The sequence below is a fragment of the Phocoena sinus genome, chromosome 5 (assembly GCF_008692025.1).
Source record: "Phocoena sinus isolate mPhoSin1 chromosome 5, mPhoSin1.pri, whole genome shotgun sequence".
Lineage (NCBI taxonomy): Eukaryota > Metazoa > Chordata > Mammalia > Artiodactyla > Phocoenidae > Phocoena > Phocoena sinus.
Window position 1 is genome coordinate 3,456,312 of NC_045767.1, and position 13,650 is coordinate 3,469,961.

The 13,650-nt window shown below is 56.7% G+C and overlaps 1 protein-coding gene across 5 annotated transcripts in view; it reads left to right on the forward strand.

The window, feature by feature from the left end:
* The window catches only part of ABLIM2 (actin binding LIM protein family member 2), a 151,236-nt gene that overhangs the window by 107,953 nt on the left and 29,633 nt on the right, over positions 1-13,650 (forward strand). For 2 of the 5 annotated variants that reach the window (XM_032633647.1, XM_032633649.1), the window contains exons 12-13: positions 9,646-9,698; positions 10,202-10,343. In XM_032633647.1, the coding sequence (XP_032489538.1) occupies positions 9,646-9,698; positions 10,202-10,343 (195 nt within the window). Of the gene's footprint in view, positions 1-2,490; positions 2,593-3,143; positions 3,198-9,645; positions 9,699-10,201; positions 10,344-13,650 lie in introns of all 5 variants that reach the window. The other 3 variants (XM_032633648.1, XM_032633651.1, XM_032633652.1) reach the window with 2 other exon arrangements.

Sequence of the window (13,650 nt, forward strand, 5' to 3'; positions counted from 1 at the left end):
GAACTGCTTTGCAACAAGGCATCAATCTGGACAAACAGGCGAGGTGGCCGCTCACCGGCCAGGGGCTCCCCGGCTCTGAGAGGTCCCCTTCCCGGCATCCTCGCGTCTCCCTGAGGATGCTGAGGGCCCCTCCCTGGCAGAGGTCAGAAGCGGCCTCGGTCCTGACCCATCTCCAGGAGAAGCCACGCACCTCGGCCCGAGGGGCTCTGTGCCTTTTCAAAGTTGCCGCTCAGCTGGGTGACCTCTGGCTTTCCCCCATCCCCGGTGACATCAGTGGTTGGGGGTTTTGCCCCCAAGGCCCACGGGATAAGCTGGCCCTCAGAGGAGCACCTGAGGCCGGGCCTCACCGGGACACCGGCCGCTGCAAAAGGCAGTCGTGGTGGCGTGGCCGCCGGGCTGTCGTAAGCAAAGTGCTGCGGGAGACCCCACGTAGGGTCTATGTGAGGGTGCATTTGATGACGATTTAACAACACGGTGAACGGGCAGGCAGGTGCGTGTCCAGAGGAGGGAATGGTCAGCTGGGCTGTGTTCTCTGGAAGGGCTTTGCACTTGAGCCTTGACCCAGGAAGGGTCTGCACAGGTGGGGAGGGCTGGAAAGGAAGTCCAGAAGGGGATGGGGGAGAAGGGGAGGCAAGCAGAGGCATCCTGGGTCAGGTGCAAGGTCTTAGGAGTTCGTTGACCGGTGTAGAGGCCCCTGGATGGCAGGTGCAAGGTGGGCCTGAGAGCCCAGTGTGGCCACCGCGTGGTGCCTCCTGACCCTGGTGAAAGCCGTGGGCCTCCTCAGATACGTGTGTGCGTATGGGCGTGCACACGCGTGCGCACACACACAGAGTCTTGCCTGTGAGGTCAGACACTGCACGGTGGGCCAGGGGACTGAGGCGGGGGGTGGGGCGGGCAGGAGTCCCGTGACATGTTAGAGACTCCAGCCACCTGGGCAGGGGTGGAGAGAAACGGGCCACTGGAAGCTGGGTCAAGACGTGCCCGGCACAGCGGTGCCGCCTTAAGTGAGCGTCCTCGGCTACCCCGGGGTCTGAGCAGATGACTGTAAAGCCCCTGCTTCCACCACGCTCCGTTGCCCCTGGAGAGGCATGAGCCACGGCCGGCAGAACGGATCTGAGGTTTTCTTTAGGTGCCCGTGGGTGTGGTCTCCCCGGGTGCAGGAGTCTGGCCTGGCTCGAGGCTCCAGGAGGCTCTGTGCCGTGCTGGAAGGTGGCAGCTAAGGGAAAAGCAGGGTTCATGCCCTGAAGAGGGGGGCAGTCATCTACCTGAAGCTCCATCCACGCCGACAGGCGAAGTTGGTGCCGCCCCCAGGGAGATGCTCAAGCTGTAGTCAGCAGCCCCCGTGTGGCCTCAGCCTGGTTCAGGCCGTGGCTGTGGTCTGCTGAGCCCGCCCCACCCCGCGGGCCCCCCTTTGCCCTCGGCGCACCCCTCCGCCAGGCAAGAGCGTCCCCTACGAGCCCGACTACTGCGTCTCCCCCCATTAGCCCACCTCCAGGTTGGGCCCAGCGCTCCGTCTGCCTCATCACCACGTCACCTCGGGGTCCTGCGGCTCCCAACCGGGGGTATTTTCACGTCAGGGGTGTCCGCTTCCCTTTGCCAAGCTGTCACATAACGCGGCGAGGGTTTCCCGGGGCTGAAGGGGAGGAAATGCCCTGTGCCTTTGCGTGTCTCGCTAAAAGGAGCCGTATGCCTTTCGTGCCGTGTCCGACGCCCGTCACCCCCTGTGTACCATCCCATCCCTCAGCAGGCGTGGTGGGGGGCAGGTAGGATCGGCGGGTGACCACGGCTGTCTAAATTTGTGACTTGATAATCCAACCTTGTTCGCAGAACAGAAATGACAATCCCGACGGGATAAAACTCGGGGCCAGAATCAGAGGACTCTTTCCATTTAACTGGGCAAAAAAAATTGCTTTATTTGGGAACAGGGCAGCTGATTAATACCAGTGGTCTCTTATTCTCCCGTGGCTGATCGGATTTTACTCAGTGGCTCTTCAGGACAGATGTAGCTGAATTCTAGCCCTTTCATCCCGATTCTGAATGGCTAGTTTGTGAATTCTCCAAGAAATCAGCATCTTTTTACGCAAGGATACTCAGGACGTGGGCGTGGGGGGATGCTTACTTTTGGTGAATTTGTGACTTTCTGGGCTCCAATGGCAGCCACGGCAGAGCAACAGTGGGCTGTACCCGCCCCAAGGAGAGGGAGCTCTGCCGACGGCCAGGCCAGACTTTGCAGGAACTGGGAACCAATACGGGCTCTGCCCGGGGCGTACCTGTTCCCTCACCACGGGGCCAGCGAACGGGGCCCCTCGAGGTTGGATTAACAAGCCGTGGGGCCCACCTGGAGGTGTCGGTGAGGGTCCCTCTCCCTGGGCAGCGGGTTCGGGCGGCCCCGCCGGGCAGCGGAGAGGGGCTCACTTTCATGCTTGAAATGCTCTCCTCTGCTTTTCCCTTCCCGCCTTCTGTCTGCCGGCTTTGCTTTCCCGTCTGGAGGCAGCGAAAGTGGCCGGAGCACCTCCAGCCTCTCCGTGCTCTCAGACAGCAAGCCTCCCCCCTCCACCTACCAGCAGGCTCCTCGCCACTTCCACGTCCCAGGTAGGCGCCCAGGACACACGGCCGCTTGCCAGGCAGACCGTCTGTCCGCCCCTGAGCTGTCGGGGCAGGGGGGTGGGAGCGGGCTGCCGTGCCTCTCGGGGGTGGCGTGCTCCCCGAGCCTCCCCGTCTCCCTCACCCCTAAATTCCGAGATGCTTTAAAAGTCCACAGATGGGTGTGCGCATCCCCAAACTGGCACGTGTTTGAGTTTCTCCCGAATCTCCACAAGCACCAGGGAGGCGTGGCTGCCCGCCTGAGAACGGGCTGGAGAGAGGGGGGCTGACCGGGTCACAGTCGTCGCTGGATGCCCGCTCCAGCCGCCTCTGTCCCTCTGCCCCCTTCACACGGCGGGTGGCATCGGGGCTGAGCGAGGCTGACGTGCCGTGTGAGGCCTGGGTGCCAGTCTCCGGGGCGGGAGCCAGATCCCTGCTGGGGACTCTAAGTCTGGGTGACGGATTGCTGCTGACGCAAAAGCGGCAGGATGGAAACCATCACAATTTGCTCGCTCACCCTGCTGTTCTCTCCTTTTTTTTTTTTCTTTCTTCTTTCCCAGACACTGGCGTCAAAGATAACATCTATAGGAAACCCCCCATCTACAAGCAGCATGGTACATACAGTCGGATTCCTCTGCTGCTGTGTTTGCCCTGCATGCCTGTCAGTGCCTTTGCTACTGAATGCTTCCTGTCGTTGTGTTCTGACACGTGATGGGGAGGGCACCTCGGAGGCCCCGCAGTCTAAACATTGGGTGCAAGTTTGCCGGTAGGCTCCCGAGAGGCCCCTGCATAAATTACAGCAAAGGGTGTGTCCTACTGAGGACACCTCTGGGTGTCTAAACCCGGGGCTAACACACGTGGGCCGGGCTGGGGCTGGGGATTTGTAACCAAGAGCTGGTCTCGGTGTGTGGCTTCAGGGACGCTACTTTGAGAGAGGCAGCCAGACTGACTTTAGCCAAGATGATGAGGGACGGAGGTGCTTGGACCACAATCTGACGCAGCCTGGTCTTTGTAAAACAGGACAAACCAGAATCAGTCGTTTATTCCTCCATGAGAATTTAAGTCCTGTGTTCTTTTTGTTTTTGTTTTTGTTTTTGCGGTGCGCGGGCCTCTCACTGCTGCGGCCTCTCCCGTTGCGGGGCACAGGCTCCGGACGCGCAGGCTCAGCGGCCACGGCTCACGGGCCCAGCCGCTCCGCGGCACGTGGGATCCTCCCGAACCGGGGCACGAACCCGCGTCCCCTGCATCGGCAGGCGGACTCTCAACCACTGCGCCACCAGGGAAGCCCGAGTCCTGTGTTTTGAGAATTTCTGATGATAGAATAAATGACTTAGCCTTTGGTTAAAGGGATTTCCTGCATCAGCAAATAGGGGCTGGAGATGCTTGGTTCCAAGGGCGTCTCTCACCCCCCAGTTTCCCTCTCAGGGGTGACCAGCCACCTCTGCTCCCCCTGAGCCTGCAGGGGACAGGTGCACAGGGAGTAGAAGGCTCCAGGTCTCACCTCTGTTTCGTCCCAGAATTTCTGGTGATTTGGGGCTTGTTGCTTCACCATCCTGAGCCTCTGTTTCCTCATCTGCAAAACAGGACCGACCCTCCACTCGGCCCTTTTCGCAGGCTGGTTGTGAAGACCGGATGGGATAATGAACGTGGAGTCCTGTTCTAAACTGTCGAATGCGGTGCACGTGATGGGGGTTGTTATTAAGACGCTAGAGAGATGGGAAGAGGGATCCCCATACTTAAAGTCCTTGTCCAGATGCACCCAGAAAACAGCCACGTCCCCCGTTGACAACTGGATGGACGCTGTTGGGTGGAATCCATAAAAGTGTGTTTTCTGTGACTTACTGACAAATCCGTGCTCTAGTTGCGCGTGTGTGTTTTATAATTTTCTCCTTGACTGCAATAGGCCCTATGCCTTGTGTATTTCTTCCTCTTCCCAAGAAAGAAAAAGATGAATGGGAACTCCTGGGTTTCCGCAAGGCGATGCCTTTCACCGTTGCCTCTCAGTCGGAGAAGCAGGGAGCACAGATCTTCCCGAGGGGTCGGAGAGGGAGGGACGCGTAGACTCCAGGGCCCTCAGAGGTGGTCCAGACTAGCTCCCTGTGTTACCAGTGGGGAAACTGAGGCACAGGAAGGCAGGAGCAGGCGCAGAGCGGTGTCTTTCCATCGTGGCACCCATACTGCAGCCAGGAGGCTGTGCGTACTGTCCGCGTCCACAGGAAGGACTGCCTGACTCGGCCTTTTATCAGCCACTGGCTAACACATCACGTCCACACACAGGGTCGGAGGGCCAGCCCCTGGGAGGGGAATAGGCGGTAAGTCAGATTAGGAAATTGCTCACAAGCATCTGACGGAGCCCGATCTAGGACAAAGGACTTCTGACAGTGAGGCCCTTAACCAAATCGTGCAGTGGAGATTCGGTTTCTCTTCTTTGGCCATGCCGCACGGCACACGGGATATTCGCAGTTCCCCGACCAGGGATCGCACCCGCGCCCCCTGCAGTGGAAGCGCGGAGTCTTAACCACTAGACTGCCAGGGAAGTCCTCGTTTACTCTTACCAGGGGCAATCTTTGTGTTTCTTTTTTAATCTGGATAGAAACACCTCTTCTATCCAAAGGCAAGTGAATTCCTCTTTGACTGAACCCTGAACAATGACCCAGACCCTCTTAGCATTCTAGAATGTGGGTTTACTGATTATTTTATGAAATAAACTTTATAGAGCGCCTGCTCTCTGCCACGCGCTCAGCCACGTCGTGGGGATGAACGTGAATGCAGTCTGTCCCTGCTTGACTATAAATGGGCCATGAGTGAAGTTGGTGCAGTGTAGTCCTCTCCACCAGCTTTCCTTAGACAACCGTCAGGTCATAACGGATGTGGGACTTCCCTGGCGGTCCAGTGGTTAAGACTCCGCGCTTCCACGGGAGGGGTCTTGGGTTCCATCCCTGGTTAGAGAACTAAGATCCCGCATGCCGTGTGGCACGGCCAAAAAAATAAACTAAGGACATAATGGATGTGATGGGATGCATTTGATTTCCAATAGATTTGAGATGTCTTAATTTTACAAGATTTGCCCCATCGAGCTGGACCATATCCGGGCAGAAGTGCATTGGGGTGGGGGGCATGCATGTGTGCATATCATACATGTGTGTGAGCATGCGTGTGTGTGAGCATGCACGTGTGTGTTTAAAGCCCACGTGCAGCCAGCCACCAACCCCCGTCTCAGCAAACTGACCGTCCCCTCATCTGTCAAGGGAGAGAAGCACACACCTCAGGAGAACCCATCCTTTTAGCAGCCAGACTTTCCGGAAACAGACTCCGGGTGACGATGTCGAGTTCCTGGACCATTTAATTAGCTTAAGATAATATTCTCAGTGAGTTTTAAAATGTTACGCTTTTTAATTAATGTATTTACTTTTCAACTTTTTATTTCCAACTCATCAAAAGTTGTTGTTTTTTGTTCTTTTTTTTAATTAGCAACACTCCTCTCTGGTGCTCTAGTCCCACTGGTGTTTTTGGGAAATGAGCCTCCAGCGTGAGGATGGTCAGGCCTGGGGACTCAGCGGGGGTGGAACCCTGACGGTGAGGACCAGGGTTAGCTTTAGGATCAGCAGTCAGATAGCTGCCACTGGATGCATCGCGTGTGCTGGGGTTTCATCTCAACACAGCCCTGAGGCGGGTATTATTATAGACAAGGAGACTAAGGCCAGGGCCACAAAGTGACCCGTCGATGGCCAAGTCGTACCGGGTCTGCCTGACCCCTGAACCCACCACTCTTATTTTATATCATTTTGCATCATTAGAGACCAATAGTGTCTTCTTAGATTACCTTAGTTCCAATTCTACTTGGTTACAATTTAATGGCTTCAAAAAAGAATAAGAAAGGGAAGAAAGGAAGCAAAGGAACTGAATGGGAAATAAGAACGAAGGGAAGGAAGAACCACATCCCGTCGGGCAGAGATGCTTCAGGACCAGCGGAGGGCGTTGGACGGGCTGGGAGGTGGGGTGCGGGGGACCTCCCACCACCCGCTAAAGGTCCAGCTGCTATGGGGACATTTTGGGTGTCTTTCGAACGGTCCTGAATCAATCGCAGTGTTGAACCCAGGACTCTTTGGGAGGCAGACAGGATTCCAGCCGCAGCCGCTCCCCTGCCAGCTCTGCCTCTCTCGCCCTGAAGAATGGGGTTCTGGCTTCGAGGGGCTCTGCATGAGGCCCCGTGATGCTTGGCACAGAGCAGGGACTTTCCTCTCAATGGAGTGAAGCTGGCCCAGTTTTTAGACTGTTTAAAGTGAATTCAAGAGGAAAAAGTAATGTCTCCCCCAAATTTCCCAGGAAGCTGACTGTCCAGCTGCAGGGACAGACGTTTTGTTTCCTTGGTAAGCGCACGTGAGCCGTCAGATGGCAGTGTGTGCGGAGACGCAGGCCCAAGAAGCGGGGGTGGCGTCTCACCACCTCCCACACCTGCAGATGGTTGGGGGCTCGCTCCCACCTCCCAGAGCTGCCCACCCACGCCAGACGGTAAAGGCGACCCATGTAGCCTGTACTCTCAGCTCTTTCTTTGCCGCCTGGTTTAAGACGGGAATTAATCACATCTCATGTGTCTCTGGGATTCCTTTGTAGTGGGGTCGGGTCTCATTTTGGTTTGGGAGTGGGAGGAAAGGGAATGGCCCTGTATCCAGAAAGAAAATTAGAGACCTCCCCCTCTCATTGGGACGCTCTCTATAAAGGTCCCAAGGGACGCAGGGGGTCAGACGTCAGCCTTTCCCAAAAGGGTACTCACTGGTAAATACTTTCCAGGGCTCGGAAGGAGCTGCCTTGTGTGATAGGAAAGACACACGCAACTCGACTTCTCTGCTTGTCCTGAGTTGATCTGTCTTTTCCCGAGACTCTGGAACGGCATGTTACAAATTAGCGGCCCGGTTAGCCTCTCGTTTTATTCCTAATATTCCAAACGTGTAAGCTGAGCTCCCCATCATGTGACAGCACCTGCGTGTTATCTCATGCGATCCTCGTAAATTGGAGGCGGGGGGCGTCATTTGCCCATTTTACAGATCAGGAAACTGAGGCTCAGAGCTGTTAAGGAAGCAGCCCGAAAATAACACAAAGCTCCGGGTTCCTCTGTTTTCCTAGCCGTGCTCCATTTCTCGAGAGAATCCGTTGGGTGTTTTTGCGGACTGGCAGAGACTGGGGCTCTGGAAAGCCCTTGGTTTGAGTCTGGTTAGCGTGTGCACACCTCGTGGAGCTGGTGGCGTTTGCAGAGAAAACTGGCTAAATCTTGGTGGGATATCCCCCTTTTTGGAGGTGGGGCCCTTCTTTAAGCCCTGGGGTAGCTCTACAGGCAGAGTTTGTCTGGCCCAACGTGCTCCCCGAGGCTACGGAAAGTCCTCGGACCCAGGAGGGCCGCTGTGATCTGAACTCCTGGAATCTCACATTCCCAAAAGCCCTTTGGTGGGAGCCACTTAATTGTGTTTGCATCTGCAAATTACCCCAAGTGTGGCTGTCCGTTCGGCCCATTCGGGGGCCTCTGTGGGCTGTTCAAGCATCCAGCTAGCTTACTTTTACCAGCAGACCTGGCCCTGGAGGCCTTCTCTGGGCTGGACAAGGGCAGTGGTCTTAGAGCTCCAAGAAGCCGCCGGCCCGATGTCCCTGGGGCGACAGCGCAGCTGCCAAGAGTCCCGGCCGATGCACGGTCAGACGCTCAAGGCTCCGCTGCCTGGCGACAGCCGTTGTCCAGGAAACGGGAGAGCCCACACTGACGGGCATGCGTCCCTCTGAGCCCCCTGCTCCCTGCCCCTCCTGCACGGTGCCCCGCACGCAGGCTTGTCATCACTTTGCCTCTGCAAGTAGACCCGGCAGGGTCTTTATCTTCACTTTGAAAACCACTGTCTCTCCTGGGAGACGGAGAAACAGGTGGCCGTCGGGAGTAATGAAATGTCAGTGCATCCAGAACCATCTTCACTTGTGGCCTTATCTCGTCAAGGTCCTGTAGCCCAATCCCCAATTTCCAAGCTCTCGGGCCTGATGTCAGTCTTGTCCTTGGTGGTGCACAAGGCAGGGTGCTCCAAAAGGCTAGAAGGTCCGAGCCCTCCGCAGGCTGCAGGTAAGGAGCCCACCCTTGGCATGTCCTTACTATGGCCTCGGTCTCTGTGGCAGGTGGCGAAGGACACTGGGGTCTCTCCTCTCATCGTTCCTTGCATGGGGGTCAGTGATTTAGCTTGGGAGGCACAGGATGGGTCTTTACCGAACTGGATGCGGAGAACTGTCAACCTGCCCTCGTGTGATTTATCTCATCATGCTTGGTTGGAGATAATGTCAGCCCGGCTGGGTGACAACCCCCCATCCCAAAACAGGCAAATGGAGAATACAGACACCTCTTGACTCAGCTCTAGGTAGTCTGCTGGACAACAGACGTTTGCTTGCTCTGTTCTATCGAGCACACCTCTGGTTGTACGTTGTACCCTCTTTACTGCTCTGCGTGGAATTCTCCCAGTGGCATAGCTCACTCACCTTTTTGTTTTGCGAGCAGTGAGGTGGGGCAGACAGAGGAAGGGCTTAGAGTCAGACGCCTGGGTTCACATGCCAGCCTCTGCCACCCGCTGATCCGTGATCTTGAGAAAGGCGCGTCCTGTCTCTGAGCCTCTGTCCCCTGATCTGTGAAATGGGTCAGGTGGGGATGAGCAGTAATGTCCGTGACGCACCCAGCTGAGTCTGACCCAGTAGGGGCTGGATCGCCGGGCCCTTCTGTTCCTTTGAACTTGGAAGATAGAAAGTTTGTTCTTCGAAATGCCAAGTGGCCGCAGGGTGGTTGGCTGGAATGTAAATGAGGCATCACTTCGCACATCTGCTCTTGATTTAGCACATCCTGTGCGAGGCCCCAGGCACTCCCCAGGCCACATTCCTGCGGGGACCTTCGCCAGCTGGTCTGGTTCCTCAGCCCTTAAAAGTACGAGTGCTGGCGACTTTTCTTTGATTATTTTCCATCTTTGAGCATGACTGTGAAGTGGGAACTGACACATGGAAACCCAGAATCTGTGGTGCGCTGCCCTGACATTGATTTTTCCCTTCCAGCCGGGCGGCGATCAGATGGGGAGGACGGAAGTTTCGACGCGGATAACAGGAAGGTAATGCAGGGGCAGACCTGGTTCTGTGGGGACTACTCCAGCTTCAAGCCTCAGGCTCCTCCCCTTAGGTTGTGCTCCTTAGGGATTAGGCAGGGCCACTCGGAACGGGGACCAAATCTAAGAGGTGGTGCCGCCAGCTCCCTCACAGTTAGGACCAGCACGTCTACTACCAAAGTCCTCATTCTATGCCGTGTAACTTGGTCATGGTTCTAGAACCAAGGAGATGTCTGATAAGAAAGGAAAACAAATCAAAATGCATATTTTAGGGTTTGGCCCATGGGCTGAGTTTGCCCGCCCACCCTGGCTCAAGAGGTAAGACCCCCTTTGCTTGTCTTTTAACGAAGGTAGGTGTGTGTGGAAAGAGCCCAAGGCTGGCTTACCCTACTGTCCCCCTGTGAAGCCATGTGGGCCCTGACCTTCCTGAGCCTCCGTTTCCTCCTCTGTAAAGTGGGGCGATGCCACTGCAGGTGACCCCAAAATTCACTTCTGTTTTCTTTTCTCAGCAGAAGACCAACTGGCTGCTCCTCAAGGGGGACGGAGACACTAGGACCAACTCTCCAGACCTAGACAGCCAGTCTTTGGCCCACAGTAGCGGGGCTGATAGAGGCCCTCTCCAGACGATGCCAGGGGACAACATTTACTCACGTGAGTGGTTCTTTTGAGCAAGGAGCTGTCAGTGTGGCATGAAAGTCCTTACAGAAAAGGGGCCCACAACCTCGAGCCAATCCCCCCCAGAACTAAGCCTTGCTCATTAAAAACTACGAGAGCAAACCCACAGACAGAATGGCAAGCCCGCTAGGAAGCAGACCAGTAGCCGTGTGTCGGCTTCCCTTGGTGACACCCTGATTCAGCCAGCCTGCTGCCCAAGGGCCACGCCAGCGTCTCCCGGAACTCTCCAGAGCCGGCAAGAGGGCAGAAGGCCAACTCAGGCTCCTGGGCTCCTTTGGGAAAAGGGCTTTTGCAGGCTGCCAGGCTGGAAGTTGAGGGCCCGGCTCCCTCCGGAGCGGACGGGAGCATGGTCCAGGGGGGCGAGTCCAGACTCGGAGCCGAGAACGGCATTATCGTGTCTCCTGTGCTCATCTTGGGCGAGGGGCCGGGACTCCTCAGGGAGTGCAGGAGACGAAGGCCCCGTCTGCCTGATCCGGGGGGTCGTGAAGCTGCAGTAGGCGTGACCTTCAGATGCCGGGCCAAACTCCCCATATAACATTCTTCACGTCCAGAGGCTGTAAATTATAGGCGGAAACGAAAGCAAGCTGCCTTCTGATGCCCGCGGTGGATGGTGGGCAGAGTCTTTGGGTCTCAGCAGCTGTGGGTGGGTTTCTGTGGACAAGCTGGAGGCTTAGCTTGGAAGCAGAGGCCAGGAGGGGATGGTTGTGGACGTGAGAAAGCCAAGGAAAGACACTGGCTTTGCCGTAAGACAGACCTGAGTTCAAATGTTGGCTCACCACTCGCTGGGCCCCATTTTCACCTGTGTGCCCGGCGGGGTCGTTAGAGACCCGGAGGAGGTGCCACGTGTGCAGCCAGCACTTGGCCGGGCCCGTAGTAGATGCTCATCGTCATCACCACCGTTCTCGTGACTGTAAACCGTCTCGCAAATGAAAGTGCGTGTGTTCCGACGTGGGAAGAGGGTGAGAAGCGTGGAGGTGATCACTTGGTAAAGAAGATGTCTAAACAGGGAAAGCGTGTGTCGTTTTGTGTGTGATCTCTGTAAGCAGATGTCTGTGTGCCCCGGGCCCCGTCCGCCTGGGCCTCTGCTCTCTGAATAGGATCCAGAGCCGGAGCACAGGGCTGACATCCCCGTTGGAAGGTCACACCGGAGAGTCCCCCAGAGGGTCTCGTCCAAACGGAGGCGTGCTTCTCCTGCTTAGGATCTGGAAGGGCCGAGGCAGGCTGCCCATCCCACCAGCGGCAGAGTGAGGGGTGAGGGGTAATGCAGGACTTGCATGTGGCCCCTGGACACTGGCCTTGACCATGGCCTTGTCTGTTTTGAACTTTGCTTTTCCTAATGCAATTGAGTTTGGAAGGTGGATTGCTCCTGTTTCGCCAGCCGGCCAGCAGCCTCCAGTAGCCCCCATGCCTTGAGGGCACCAAAGCGTTAGCCCCGGGACTCGAGAGCACCCAGGAAAGGACTGTCTTGGGTCCTCAGGGTGGTCTTTTCTAGCTTCAGTCCTTCCCTTGCTGGGAGGTGGGTGGGCCTACATCTGCAGCTCCCCGCGCTATCTCTCCTCGGGGGGGCAGCTGCTGTCCCCTGGGAGTCCCGCTTACCTTCTGGTCTGCCTGTGGCTTGGGGCTTAGGGCGGTGGGGACACCATCTGGGGAGAAGCCTGGGCAGGAGACGGGCCGCCCCGTGGGGACCTCCCCGTGCTGCGCTGACCCGTTCGTGTTTCCTCACCTCTGTGCACTGCTTCCTCGTCTGCACGTGCCGGACGAGGCGCCCTGCGGTCGTCCCAGGCGTCCCCCAGGCGGTAGGCCCTGTGAGACCCCGCGCGAGTGTTTTGGCCAGTCACACGCCTTCAAGGTCTGTTTGTCAGCCCCGTTCCTTGCTGCTGTGTTCCGATCACAAGCTGCAGGTGTAGCCGCGGATGGGAATGGACCGCCTCCCATCCAGGTGCGCCCGGCCGGCAGGAATTGGAAAGCCTATGCTAGAATTCGTGCTCTAACTGGGGCGAACCCTCCGAAGTACAAACAACCTATGTATGTGTGTGTGTGTGTGTGTGTGTGTGTGTGTGTGTGTGTGTGTGTCCTCCTCCTCCAGGGATGCAGGCTCACGATGACCATGACAATGGTTCTGTCATCCCTTCGCTTTCTACACATGTTCTGACGTCAGTTCCTCCGAACGGGAAACCCACTGTGTCTAACAATTGCAACTGTGCCTTTATTTCTGTCCTGGTGGCATCGCCTTGTTTCCCAGTGTGCGTGGAAGTAGCAGCGAGGACACAGGCTGCTGTCGTGCCTAGGTCAGGCGTGGCTTGCTATCTGCCGGCCTCTTGAGACATTTGGACGGGATGGGCACACTCTTAAACTGAGAAGAGAGGGGTATCCGCCTTCTTTTCTCGGGTTCCTTCCAATCTCACCATGTAGCCCCCAACCGTGAGTCCGTCGACACCAGTTTCGTTTGCAAACAACCGTTAATGAACCAAGTGTTTGCATGTGGCAAGGCACGCCTGCCTGCATCCCTGGGACATCCATCTGTAGCGCACCCGAGGAGGGTGGGATTGTGACACTCAACACAGTGGGCGCTCAATAAATGTTCGTTGAATTGAGATGCATTGAATTCAACGGGTATTTATTGAGCGCCCACTGTGTGCCAGACGCTGTGTAGGGCACCGAGGGGGAGACCGAGAAGAGCAGCCCCTGACCCAGAGACGCGTGCAGGGAGCTGGGACAGGCAAAGACGCCGTTGAGAGCAAGCGCGCACGCACCCTGCCGCTGCCTGCCTGGGGTCCTCCGTGGGCTCTCCGGGGCCACGCACAACCTCATCCCACTCATGACACCATCAGCACATCTCACCTGAGACTGAATTCACCATTCAGTCATTCACCAACCCCTTCACCAGACATTAACTGAGCACCTACTATGTGCTGGACACAGGGCTAGGCAGCGGAGAGGAGGCGGCGAATATGGCCCAGTGCCTGTTCCCCAGGGAAGCAGACAACTGACAAACCAGTGTGACATCCCTCTCCGCTATGGCAGTGGTTCTCAGCCAGCACTGACAGCCCCTCCGAAGGAGGTGTCATTGAAATCCACATTGTATGGCAGACAGCTCATTTTCCTTTATGCTACACTTAGGGCATTATCTGGACTATGCATGTAGGAGGTTATATTATTGACGAATCTGATTTCTGCACAGGAAAGGGATGGTATTGATTTTCTGTTGCAAGAAGAGGGTCTTGAGTCTTACAGGATGAGATTCACTGCCCCAGCAGAACACGAGGTGGTGTGGGCCCCCCTC